Source organism: Sebastes fasciatus, chromosome 16 (genome assembly GCF_043250625.1).
Source record: "Sebastes fasciatus isolate fSebFas1 chromosome 16, fSebFas1.pri, whole genome shotgun sequence".
NCBI lineage: Eukaryota > Metazoa > Chordata > Actinopteri > Perciformes > Sebastidae > Sebastes > Sebastes fasciatus.
The window spans coordinates 21,386,105-21,400,359 of NC_133810.1; the positions used below are offsets into that span (position 1 = coordinate 21,386,105).

At 42.5% G+C, this 14,255-nt stretch overlaps 1 protein-coding gene across 3 annotated transcripts in view; it reads right to left on the reverse strand.

Moving 5' to 3' along the window:
* Positions 1-9,727, reverse strand: part of LOC141753124 (cell adhesion molecule DSCAML1-like) — a 68,019-nt gene extending 58,292 nt beyond the window's left edge. For 2 of the 3 annotated variants that reach the window (XM_074611495.1, XM_074611494.1), the window contains exon 1: positions 8,959-9,717. In XM_074611495.1, coding sequence (XP_074467596.1) covers positions 8,959-9,181 — 223 coding nt within the window. In that variant the 5' untranslated portion in view covers positions 9,182-9,717. Of the gene's footprint in view, positions 1-8,958 lie in introns of all 3 variants that reach the window. The other variant, XM_074611496.1, reaches the window with a different exon arrangement.
* Positions 9,728-14,255: the final 4,528 nt, after the last annotated feature.

Sequence of the window (14,255 nt, forward strand, 5' to 3'; positions counted from 1 at the left end):
GTATGGGTGATGTCTACAGAAAAACATTAACAGAATCAATCACCTCCATCAACAGTGTCACTGTGCTGGCACTAAGGTCAGGGCATCAGATCGAAGAAAGGTGCAGCGAGGTTCCTTAATAATTCCAGTTTCCTTTCAAAGAAGTGCTTCAATCCCTAGTAGACTAGAGATTGATAAAGCTGGGCAGAATGTTACAGATGGTATATAAAAATGTGTCTGGCAGTCCAGTGGTGGGCTGCAAAAACCAGGTCAGACTCCCTCCCCTCTGCAGATTACTGATAATGGCCCCTGAGCATAAAGCCCATATTAAAGATTGCAATATCTATAATCTCCCAATGGGGGGACAGGACTAAAGTGGAGGAGTGAGGGGGTCACCCTGAGAGCTTGGGGGGCGGGGGGGCTGGGCAGCAGGAGAACCTCTCATACAGTAGATTATATGGCCTGGGGGCCCGGGCACTGGGGGGCTGGGTAGCACTGGGACTGATGGAGTGGGAAGTGGAATAGAAAGGGGATCAGAGCAAACTCCAACCACTCAGAGCCTGTCAAAACCAGGCGATCCACACATGCACATGACACACACACACACATGCATACACATAAACACACACACACTCCAAAAGCAGCTCTCGGCGCTCAGTCACACTGGGAGGAGACAGAGCAGGTTGCCATGGTGGCGCTTGCACTTGAAAGCTGTGACTGAATAAAAAACAATGCAACAATTTAACCTAACAACAGTGACCCACTGAACAATCTAAATTTAGAAACTTCAAGTCACCAAACCCCAAATTCTGTCACAATGTCTCGAATATTTGCAGGTTACAAAAAAAAAGCTGCTGAAATGAGCAAATGTTTAAATGGCATAGAAGTGAAAACATAAAGTCTATGCAAATAGTGTTCATTTACAGTCTACAGTTTGGTAAAAAATAGTGTGCAAATGTCTAGCATGCCAGGTCAGTCAGTGATAGGATGAAAAACTGCTGTTTGGCTAGGTGTGGCCAGGCACATCACACTGGTTGCGTGCCAAAACTCAACTGGCACAGTCCTGGTTTGTGCCAGACTGGCGGACTTTCCACTCCATTTAAAACCAACAGTTAAATCATTACGTACCACCTGTGCCTACCTGTATAGACGGCTTGTGTGGCAAGAAAACAAAATGCCTCATGTACCAACAGTGAGGTAAACGACAGAGACTGCATGGTAAACATAGGGCTGTGTATTGGCAAGAATCTGGCCATACGATACGTATCATGATACAGGGGTAACGATTCATTGCGATACTGTAAGCAAGGTGATATTTTGCAATTTTGAAAATTTTGCGTACCTTTCAAGCGTTATTTAGCCTCCTTCACGACATGTAAGTATGACATAGTTGGTACTGATGGATTCCTAGGTTCTCTAGTTTCATATGATGCTAGTACCTTCACGCTAGCTTTAAAACTGAGCCCGCAACAACCTCCGAAAGACAGAACGGCGGCCGGGTCCGCTACGCTTCTGCAACTACACTATGGGTCGGGACAGCGTTACTGTATGAGCGCAGTGCAGAGCAGCAGCCATTTAGCTAGCCAGTGGGAAACAACAGAGAGACTCCACATCTAGTCTGCTTTAATCAAACTCTGGTGCAGTTCAACCCTTGGTGCAGCTCGTTGGGGAAGTTGTGAACGCAGTAATTGAACTCTGGTCCGGACCAAAACAACCGGTCTGAAACTGCTTGCGAGAGGCGGTTTCCGTTTCCAAGCAAACCAAAACACAGGCTGCCTGTGTGGGCATTTGTGGAGATGGACACAGGTAAACTACAGGTTAACATGAGTAGGAGAGGATTGACCTGGACTTCTGCGTGAGTCTGATGTTTGCATGACATCTGGCCCGAAGAGAGCACACAGAATATTCTAAGTAAAGTCCACAAAAACAGTGACGCTTATAAAGTCACAAACTGGAGGAGAAAGGATTTGTGCACAGTCAATCAGTGCCGAGTCAAAATGAAAAAAGTCTGTGATTCCCTGCATAGAAGTGACAGCTCTTGAAACAAAAAAGATAAATTTGCTCCTTCGAATACGCCCCTCAGCAACTTATTTTTTAAATTTGGTTCGCTTCGATTTGTGAAAGCAAACCAGACTAAATAGAAAACCATAAGTATCAATTTTACTCGGACCAGCCAAACAGACTGCGGCTTGTGAAAGCGCCGCCAGATGCACTAAAATTATGCACTCTAGCCAGCCCAGCTGCTTAATTGGCCCTTTGCTAAGTCCCGCCCCTTCGAATGCAGACAGGCCAATCATAGCGTAGGATCGACCAGCTCCGATTAGTGTCCGACAACTATACAGCTCTGATCCATAACCTCTCATGCAATTGTTTCAGATTTTCTTCATTTTCAGGTTGGTTTTGTGGATTTCGAGCAGTTGAATGGTTCAACGTTGTACCTTGGGCATGTGCAATATGCCCTTTTCACAGCAACCATTTTGACATGTAATTGCAGGGTAAACACAGGTGTAAATGATACAATTAATTATGGTCCCGTTATATTTAGTGTGCCACAGCCATTCCAGTAAGCCAGCATGCACAATACCAGGGCCCTGGCCCACCTTAATGGAACAGGGCCATAATTAATATTATTAATTTCACCTGTGTGACCCTGCAATGACATGTCAAATGGCCACTATGAAAGGGCCTGTAGTGATACTTGTTACCTGGTTACCTGGAGAGGTTGGAAGGAGTTTCCAACACATTTCTATATATAAAAACCTGTGGAGCTAACAGCAGAGAACATTACCACATCATTAACTAGCGACACTTCTACACCACGCAAGGTACTGAAGGTATAGCTACTTAATGTATACACATGCTACTTTTGCATTGGTGCTCTATACCTATCCAGAGCATTAATATAGCATCACACAACTATTTGCTATGTAAAGATATAGTGGAGTAAAGTCTACCTGTATGTCTTGTAAACCAAGTTTCTCCTTGCTTTGTTGACAGCAAGGCCAGCTGCTTTAGTGCATGTTTGTGCATGTGAGCGTGCCCCACTGGCTAGATGCCGGCTGCCGCTCTACACTGCTCTCATATGGCGGTTACAGCTGATAATGGGAAGCGTAGCAGCCACCACCCAGTTCCCCCCAGGTTAACACTGTTAGCTAGCTTTGTCAGCACTGTTAGCTGTTGTTTTCACGTTTAGAGCTGTTAGCACCGTTAGCTACGAGTCGCCGCTCAGCCGTTGCCAATGTTGACAGCTGTGGAGGCACCTTTAATGTAACAGTGAATAAAGACCTACCCGGCTTTACAGGAACAGTGTTGTAGCCCCTTCTGTATGCTTCTCTCTGATAAATGCTATAATATTTGTTCAGGGAGTGCAGTTAGCGACGGTTTGGTCTCCATGGTAACTCTGACAGGTTGATGGAGTAGTAGCGGGGGCGGGGCTTATCGAGGACCCACCCTACTCTGCCTCTGATTGGCTAGTACTCGTTACCACCTTGTTCATGGCCATGCCATCTAACCCTCATTGAACTGTTTTGTTTTTTTAGCATTTTAGCATTATAAAGTTTGATTTCTACCAGTCAATTAAGAAAATCTTTGCTTGACAGGGATCTTTAGGGAAATGGGCAAGATATGTGTTGATTAGTCTTGACAAATGAAATGCCACAAAAAACAGTATAGTTAAAGTCCTGTCAAACCAGCATTCTACCATACTACAACCAGCCACTCCAGTGCATATACAGCAGGTAATGGTTAGTATCCTTACACCTCTCTGAATTCAAAACATAACTTACACTATTTGTCAGTTATAAGACTGTTTTTCACTGGTAAGATCACACAGGTGACAAATAGAATCAATTTATTGTTGTCAACTCATTGGTTACTCTAAATTAACAAGAATAATGTTACATTTGGACTCTAAAACTGCCTCTTAACCATGTCTAAAAGTTCCGGCAGGTCACATTCCCACATTAATAATCTGGGGCTGCAAATGACAAATTAATTTCATTATCGATTAATTTTTTTCATTCTATTTTCAATTAAGTTATCAATCATTTAGACTTTTAAATGTCAGAAAATAATAAAATAAGGACAATCACAAGTTCCCAGAGTCCAAAATTAGGTCTTGTTTGGTCCAACCAACCATCCAATACCCATATATTCTGCTCACAATGATAGAAAACAGAGCAATGTGGCAAGTCTTCCCATGACAGAAGCTGGAAGCAGAGAATATAGAGCTGAATCTATCGCCAAAATAGTTGGTGATTCATTTTCTGACAATGACAAATTTTAATTTAAGTAATCGTTCCAGCTCTACATTAATCCATGCTGATTTCTTAATAGAAATACAATGAAACCTGCAAGTGGGCTTTAACAATCTGAGACAACTGTATGGTGCCCCTATTCATTTCAGTGACTTCACCTTTCTTAGTGATGCATAGCCACAAATATCTGACCCCAGCAGCGTGTGGACAGTCGGTACCCTGATAGCAGTATTGACCAAAGCTGTAGGGGCTCCTGTGTTGATGTTGCTGCTGCAGATCACCTGCACCCAGGAGGCTTAATCAACCTCGTTCAGACACAGCACTGGAGAGAAAACCAGCCCTCACACTGGAAGGTGTTGGAGCAGCTGACGGCGCTGCTGGAGCTAAAGCTTAGGCTGTCAGAGTCGCAGCCACTATTTTATACATCCTGCCAGAGAGCCACGCATGAATATGTATGTCAGGGAGGCAGAAGTCATAACCTATGCAAGGTTTCATCATGCATAATGCAGCTGATCTACGCCTTCTCCAGGATGTGAGTGCGCACAGGAGTGCACACACACACATACACACGCACACACAACGCTCACAACTGTATTGTGATGAGGAGGTAAACAAACCCCAGAACCCCCAATGTTTCACATGCACACATTCTCACACCCAGAGCTCCCTGTGCCCAACCAGAGGCATAATACCTCCGCATGTTCTTCCTCTTCTTCCCTCACACATCTCCATCATTCCAATTCTTTCTCATGATAAAATAATCTTCACAGCATTTCATCCTTATTAGATTTAGTGATAGGAACTGTGGTAAAGGTCAAAAGGATTCAACTTAACAGAGACAAGACATGCTCATCACTCAGCCATGTGAACTGTCACACACCTCTCCTCTCTCTCCTCGAGTGCTTGCTATTTTGGAAACAGCTTCATTTCCACCCAGACTCTAACTCCATGTGTTCACTCCCTTCCTGTCCTGTCCTGCCGCCTCTCCATCACTCATCCTTCAGGTGTTTTTGGGACAGAAAGTTTTTGATAAGATGATTGAAACATACAGCAGCAGAAACATGCAGCAGCAGAGGAGGAAGTGGGAGGAGACACACCGTAAGAAGGGGTGTGAATTGAGTATTGGTGGGATGCAGGGGGGTGAAGATAGGTGTAAGCTTATGGGTAATCCTCAGGGGTCTGCCATAAGTAGGTGGTTGATGGGTGGAGAAGTGGGGGGGGGTTGTTGGGGTTACATCTAATCAACGAAGGGGTATCGCCGCTCCCCACCTACTGTCTTTCCGAACACCCTGTCCCAACAATCTGCTCCCCACCCCACCCACAACCAACACCCCCCCCCCCCCCGGCCTGTGCTGTGTCAGTAAAAAAAAAAAAAGTGTGCTACTTCAGCAGTCCCCTGGGACCTGCTCCCCCTCACATCAAAGCAGCCAGTTTCTCTCTTAATGTGAATATCAAATCTGTGGATCACAAGTCCCAGCACAGTCTGCATAAACTGCCCCTCCCCCAACCTTTAATTCTGCCTAGTGATGAGGGAGAGAGAGGGAGGGGAGTTACTGCGAGAGGAAGCGATGGAGAGAGAGATGGAGATAGAGAGAGAGATCCAACAAAAACAACTACTTGCTTCTGAGATTTGACATTTGCTGAACGCACCCTCCTTCTGAAAATGTGCCGCCCCAGCATCCAATAAAATTTGGAGGAGGTCTTGCTCAATTTAGCAGTTCTTGCTGGGAAAAAAAAAAATCTTACTGTCGATGGTGTTCATTTGCATCTTTTTTTTCTCATTGTTGTTGTTTTAAATGATTAGTTCTTATTCATAATCTCGTTGGGATTTATAATAGATTTTAAGGACGAATGGGAGAGCAGGGACGCCAGTGACAGAGCTGTGACATCCTATTGGGGAGCTGGGAAGTGCAATGAGCTCCGTTTCTCTGCTGACAATCTTACACCAGCACACTTTGCCCACCATTAGGCAACAAAATTGATCAAAATGTGTGTATTTGTTAATTTATAGAATAACTGACATTTCTGTCATTAAATAATATTTATCTGCTGTTTTTTAGAGTGAAAAGTGTATGAGATGTAAGTTGTTTCATCAATCATCAGACCTTGATATATTCTATTTAAAAAAATGGCCAGTTCATAAGAAATTTCTATATTTTATATTATTGTTGGAGCACACTTCCCTCATTTTAAATGAAAAGAATCAGAATAACCTCACCCCTGAAAGAACCAAATTGCAGACAAAATCACACCGAGAGCTCGCTATTTCTCCTTTAACCCCCTTTAAGATGGGTGTTTTTGTCAAATTAAATAATGCCAGGGTTGAGCTGGTAAAAAAATGCAGGCCTGTGCCCTGCCTGAGTAATGATTGGCACCCCTGTCGACCACACAGCTCTGTCATTGAGAGCTGCCTATAGCTCAGATTGCAGCTTTAATTGTGCAGCCTTGCAAAGGCAGCACAGGGAATTGGACTGGGGAGGTGAGAGAGGGAGGGGGATTTTTTGCATATTTCTATTTGTAGCGGGTGAGCAGTGGAGAGGACACGAGTGTGTCAGGGTGAAGGATCACCTTATTGCTTTAAATTAAAATTCAAGTTTGAATGTCACATTAATCCTTTTTTTATATTTAATTTAGTGAATTCGATTTTAAATTCAAAGCTCTGGATAGGCCTACAGCAGGCCTGTATGTCAGAGTGAATTTTATTCACTGCTAATTAACACAATTACAGTAAATACAGTCTGTGAATTTCATTTAAAACGATAGCTAGAAGAAAACACACGTTTTTTTTGTTCTGAAATGACCAATTAAAAATCACAACAAAATCCTTTAATCAGGTATAATATTTGAAATGACTGAAGAAAAATTATAGGCATTGTGCTCTAATTGGTTCTCTTATTACCCTTCAAGCATTTTTTTTTTTAGATCCGTTAATTACCCTGCACCCTGATTGCCTCCTAAACCTGAGTGTCTCTGACATAATCTAGCAAGAATTTGTTTTATATGTAGAATTTTTTTTATATATTTTAAGAATCTTGCAAATAAATAAACGAGTGAACTTCCAGTTTAGCTCCTGCAGAAATAACATCCCCTAAAAGTGTCCAACATTTAACAGCAAAACCAAGAGGGGTGTCCCCGTCACTTCCCCTCCTCCGCGCGCCCGCCAATACACACACACACACACACACAGACAACACGAGCAGTGACGCACGCGCTGGCAAAGGCCGCGCGAACACGTCCGCGGGGTCCAGGTGCGCTATTAGTGAGGAACATGACCGGGCAAGTCTATAATCTGCACCCACACGCCCCTGGAGTTTCTCATTTGGTGAAATAAATTTGCGCATATTAATATGATTCCGCAAAAAAACAACGAAGCTTTCAAGTTGAATGATTGTTTTAAATCAATAGCAAACATTTGGAGTTGAGGAAAACAACATGGACAACAAATATGTGACTAATTGCTTATTGATATTCACAGATATTTTTGGGGGAAAAAGAGGCTTATCCAGTGTGAGAAAATGCCAGAACTTAAAATGGCCTATTTTAATCAACTCGTTTGCATCGAGAACAGCCATATTTCTGCTTCCAGACAACACCAGACTTTTTACTAAATAAATGTGGGCCCTAAATTAGGACAAAACAATATGTAAACATGTTTCCAAACAGGCAGGCTACACACACACAGGCCTATAAAAATGCTCTCGTGTGGAGATAGTGTTGCATTTCTGTTATTTTCGACGCAGATTTGTTCAGGATTATTATAATGCACTGTAATAGCAGAAGATCAACTTTGCAGTGTGGGTCGGGGATTTACTGCATATACTGAACAAAAAAAAAGAAACAAATACCCCGTCTTTATAATTATAAACACAATTAAACAAAAGAAAGAAATTGAGGAGAGCAGATGAATTAAATAAGGAGGACAAATCTGAATGCACCAATTATGGCCTTTATGTGGGAGTAGATCTATTAAACTAATAAGGCCGTTGTGGAGAAAAAAGGGTGCCTTTTATTTGCCATCCTAATTTAAAATGGAAACAATTTGTCATCACACAGAAAAAAGAATTAAAAATCCTAAATAAATAAGAGCATCTGTGTGGAATGGAGCGTTTGTGGCCAATATAGTCCATGAAAACAGCTGCAATTAGCAAAAGGCTATACACAATGAGAGCATCAAGATATCCAAAAATCACAAGAATTCCCGTCAAAACTTTACAGGACTGCTACGTTTTTGAGTGAATTTGTTCTAAAATTGGTAATCAATTGCTATAATTGCAGGCCGATGCATGTTTTCATTTCTCTGTCACCCTCCCTCTGTATTCGCACCTCATTCTCCCTATTCAGCCATTTTACATATTCATAACCGGGAGTTGGTAATGCGAAAACAATCCGTGCTATCAGCACCATCTGAGGCCGCTGCATAAAACCACTAAAACAGCCAGGTGAAAAAAAAAAAAAAGAAAAAAAATCACTTCACACCTTTACTTTCACAATATTTCTAGCAGTTCAGCTCCAGATGGTTTATACATTTTTGATTTAAAGAATCATTTTCAATCAATTCCTCATCACAAGACATCCGATGATACATCAAAGCAGCAGCCACACACACAGGTCTACCATTCACCGCCAGAAATCAATTGAGCTTTCGATTGATTATCACTTTTCATTCAACTTAAAACACAGTAAGCACTTGGATTTGAAATATTTTTATTTTTTTTTCTCTTACCTTCTTGGAGAGAGTACAGCAGGAGTAAAGTTACAAGCCACATGCCATAAATAGCAGGTCTATTTTTCAGGAATATTTGGCAATCCTGGCAGGTGTGAGGCGCGGTTTTTTGGCCAGGCGGGTCTCCGTGCTGGACTGGCGACTGTGCTCCCCGGAGGTCTCTCCAGCCCTGCTGCCCAGCGTAGCATGGAGGAGAAATGAGAGGCGCTCCGGCCCCGCCCATGTCCCTCCTCTCTTCCCAACACTACTGGGCATACAAATCCATCCTCCCTACACTAATCAAACACCGCGGAACGATGCAAATCACAGCAAAGCCGAGGCTCGGTGTGAGCTGAACACTGGATTTTGAGTCCAGTTTGGTCCAAACTAGCAGTTTGTGTGGGCCGCTGGAGCTGCGCACAGATCCGTTGGCACCTTGGAGAGAGCGCACCCACCTGTGCGCCCCTGATCACCGCCTATCTTTGCGCAATATGGAGCTACAAAAAGCCGCTCAGGCTGCTGCGAAAACTCTCAAAATGTATTAATGTCTTTTCCTCTGAGTTTGGGCCTTAATCTCATGGACGCGGAGCTGCACCACAGACTAATGACTGCTTTTCTTTGTCTTTTGGAGCCATGGAACGTGCGTAGACATTTGCGCACAGATATGCACTGCAGATAGAGAGGAGGAGGAGAGAGAGAAAGAGGGTATAGCGGGGTGTGGAGCATGACACTGCCACACAGCAGGTGAAGAACGCAGCAGGTGAAGCAAAACTAAAGGTTTCAGCGAATCCCTGAAAGCATGAGCAACTTTCTCTATCGCTATTCTCCTGTTTCAGCCTGCTGTCTGTTGCGCTCCTCTGCATAAGCATAAATTAGGACGGCGAGTTGCAGGACACTCCCAGTTCATAGAATATTTAAAGTCACTGTGGATGCCAGTGGTGGATCTGAGAAGTGATCGTCTGCTGCAACAGCCGTACAACCACCGGGCAGAGAAAGTAAACCAGTAAAACTAAATAGGATTCAATGTTTTAATTCATGTTCATTCAGTGTAATTGTGGGCGAAAAGTTGTCTGATTGATAGTCACAGACGATTGAGAGAGAAAACATGTGTCTGCCACTGCTATGTCTTCAATAAAATATATTTTAGGTTCCTTTTATGTTCATCGTCTTATAGCCTATTAATTATTGCTTTGTTCACAAGTCAAATAAAGCTCAGACTGTTATGGGATTAAAAGTTTTCTGCTCACATTTAAGAACACATAAACCTGTAGCCTTATAGCAAACAATAAAATAGACATCCAGATATGTGTATCGCTCATTGAAATTGGTTGTCTGTAAACTTTAACAACTTTAAGAAAAGGTCAGTAGCATCATCACCTCCTCTCCTCTCCTTTCCTCACGGCGCTGCAGTCTGATGCTCTGATCTGACCGGAGGTTCAAGCCTCTGACTCCACATGCGGGTCACTGCTGACATCTGCTGGTGAGACTCACACATGCAAGTGGGCCCATTTTTGCACATGATTTGTGCACAATGACTTAGTGTTGTATGACCTTAGATGTGGATGTGATTATGTTTGTGGCCCTTTCTATTTGGAATTTTTCAAGACAACTTAAAAAATAATAAATAATTTCAAAATGAGTGTCAAAATAACACAATGTCTTAGGCCTATGTGAAGTAACTGCACTGATAATATAAACTGGAAAAATAAGTTCGGAAACTTTTTGATGGATTTGATGGATTATTTCTCTGTTGTTACAATGCTAATTGGCATTGTATTTTACATCGTTTGAAAGCCAGTTTATTTACCTTCACAATGATGTCCAACTTTTAAGGATCATGCATTTGTGGGATGAGCAGCACAGCTGATTATGTGGGTAGCGCCCAAGAAAAATTTGCCAAAATGCTCTGCCAATGGTAAACAGTGTATTCTCATACGCTACCAGGAAGCCTGCAATGACTGCCCTTCACCGTCAGGCCCGTTTGCGCTGGTGTCGACAACACAGACAATGGAACCTGAACATGTGGGGGAATGTCATGTTCAGTGATGAGTCCAGGTTCTGTCTGCAAAAGTTGGATGGCAGGGTCAAAGTATGGAGACGACATGGAGAACGCTATGCTGATTGTTGCACCGATGGAGTAACAGCTTTTGGTGGGGGCAGTGTCATGGTGTGGGGCGGCATCTCCTTCACTGGCAAAACAAGGCTTGTCATCATTGAAGGCCATCTCAATGCAGTGAGATATCGGGATGAGATTCTGCATTCCATATCTCCACAATCTGGGCCCTAACTTCATCCTCCAAGATGACAACGCTCGCCCCCACAGAGCCAGGGTTATCACAGACTACCTCCACAATGTGTGAGTAGAGAATGGAACGGCCTGCCAAGAGTCCAGACCTCAACCCAATTGAACACTTGTGGGATCAGCTTGGGCGTGCTGTGCGTGTTAGAGTGTACAACACAACCACGCTGGCTTACCTGCAACGAATCCTGGTTGAGGAATGGAACGCCATCCCACAGCAACGTGTGACCAGGTTGGTGACCATTATGAGGAGGAGGTGCCAGGCTGTTGTGGCTGCGTATGGATCTTTCACCGCTACTGAGGCTCCTGACGGTGTATTAAATGAATAAAGTATAAAATAGCCAATATGTCTTGTTTGTTCCTTGTTACTGATCCAATCCACCAAACAACTCAAAACAAGAGTCAGTACCAACAGGAGAATACACTGTTTACCATTGGCAGAGCATTTTGGCAAATTTTTCTTGGGCGCTACCCACATAATCAATTGTGCTGCTCATCCCACAAATGCATGTTCCTTACAAGTTGGACATCATTGTGAAGGTAAATAAACAGGCTTTCTAACGATGTAAAATACAATGCCAATTAGCATTGTAACAACAGAGAAATAATCGACCAAACACAAGTTTCCGAACTCTCTTTTCCCAGTATATATATATATATATATATAAAAAAAAAAAAATGCTCAAATTCTGGTTCAGAAGATTTCCTTTTAATGCAATTTCATATTATACATGATGCTTTGTTTCATATAAAGTATAAAGAGAGAAAGGAGTATCTGTGGTGAACACAACAGGCAGTTTGATACACAATTGACAGGATGAAAGTCTCTAAGCCCCCCATGTGAAAAGGTTGCCTTTCTCTTTTTTCACTTGGTCCTGTTCCCCAAAATTAAGTATTTTTGTGTCTGCTTGATTATTAATTTCAGTTCAATGTTTCAGTTTATTTGATACATTATAAATTAAGGGGCATAAATGACACAAAGTCGTTTAGTTCGTTTGTTTTATGGGTTCATAGGATTTTTGATGTTCTGCCTGGGATGTTGGGGTAGATCAATCAAGGAAAGTGCAAACAGGTTTGTCTCATTATGTCCTCTTAGCAGGGCGGGACTGGGAACTGTTAATATGTAAGATTGGTAAGATAGTTCTGCAGTAAATGATTATTGACAATACTTGGTGCCCCTAGACAGATTGAGATGTCAGCAGTAACTTGTATTAATGGTCTGTTCATTCTTCTGTGGGAATTTGGATGCTTGCTTGGTTTAGCTCACCCTATACTTGCGTACCTGGCCAGGTTCCAGTTAGGTGAGGTCCATAAGATTCACTGGAGTAAAGGGGAGGGAGAGTCGTCAGCTTGCTGTGAGGCTGCAGCTTTCTTTTGTTTGGTGTTCTTTTCATTCAGTTTAACTGTATTTTTATTGGATTTTTTGTTTCAGTGCACTTTTCTTAATAAATACCACTTTTTTTGCACTAATCCTACTTATCAACCTCGCTCTTCAACATCCCTTTCAAAGTTTTCCGGTGCCAAACCACCTTCTCTGCCCTCTATATTGGGTGGCAGCACTACACCCCAAATGCACAACATTTTATTTTTGCATATTGTGCAAAATCCCTTTACTTCTGCATGCAACATGTTTTATTGGACAATTCATGTATTGCCAATGGTTGAACATAACTATTCCAACCAATAATATAATCACAGATTTCTGAGCAATGACTCACTACTCCACCCCTCCAAATATCAGAGGGGTCGGAGGCATTATGTTTTCGGATAAAAAAGAATGGTAAAAATTGACGCAGCAAAGGCAGAGATATCCTGACTTTTGGTCCCTAATATGGGCTCCAAAAACACTGGATCCTACACTTCCCATAATGCAACTTGATAGTGTCTTTTATTAGACCTTCCCTGAATGCAAATGCCCACGTTTGTCAAGCTCCACGCAGTTTATAATGCAGGCTTTCCATTAAAGGTTTGTAGTTTCTATGCCTAAACTGAGATGACATCATCAGAGGATATTTTCTCTAACTCAAAAAGAGTGTCCCTTTTAAGTGGGCATTTTTCAGCAGGGATATATGATAGAGGCATTTGCTCTGTTGTACAGGTTTTCATTGTTCTTCCTCCCTCAGCCCAACAGGAGGCAGTGCTGCCAAAGATCTAGTGTTGCACTACTTCACATACAAACAGCACGACAGGACAGATTTTATTCAAAACTTTATTAGATTTCATGTTTCTATAATAAAGACATTTAGAGCTGATGTGCACGGATGAGAGGTTGAAAATGGAGACATCATTTGAGGGCGAGCCATAGCATTAAAGCTGTACAGGAGGCTATATTTGTGTGCAGAGAGCAGCGGTGGAGCATGACTTGGTGAGTCTAAACGCTCTGCAGGGTCTGATCAAGTACAGGGGCTCCGGTCCACTCCGTGCTCCTCTCTGGACGTTCCCCATTCACCTGCATCCCATCATCACAACTCCTACTGTTGTATTGCTCACAGAACTGTCACAGTAACTCAAAGGTGCAGTGTGACAAACTGTCACTTCTGTTGTGATTTGCATAGAGTTGCTTGTCATCATAAGGCTCTCACTGACACAATGTCAACATTAACCCAAAGCTTTGTTTTCTCACTTCATTGATTCAGTGAGAAGGTGATCACCTTTTTTTTAACCAAGTCTAATTAGACAACAACTGACAGAGATTAGCCACTCAGAGAAAACCCACTCTTCAACAGTTAATTCAAATTATTGCGATTAAATTATTTGATCGTATGATCCTGCAAAACGCTGTCTTCATGTTTCCAAAGTCACAGGAATAGCCCTAGGACCTGATTCCCTGTTCCTGTTCAATTCATAGTCCTGCACCAGGGTGGATTTTCTTTTTTAAGTCAAACAAGAATACAGTAAACACACATATGAGAAATGTATATTACCCATAATATTTCTTACACCTTGTATACCTGCAATATCTTTCCCAAAGATCCCATGAAATGGGATGACAAAGTCATCACATCTTTTTTTTCACAGG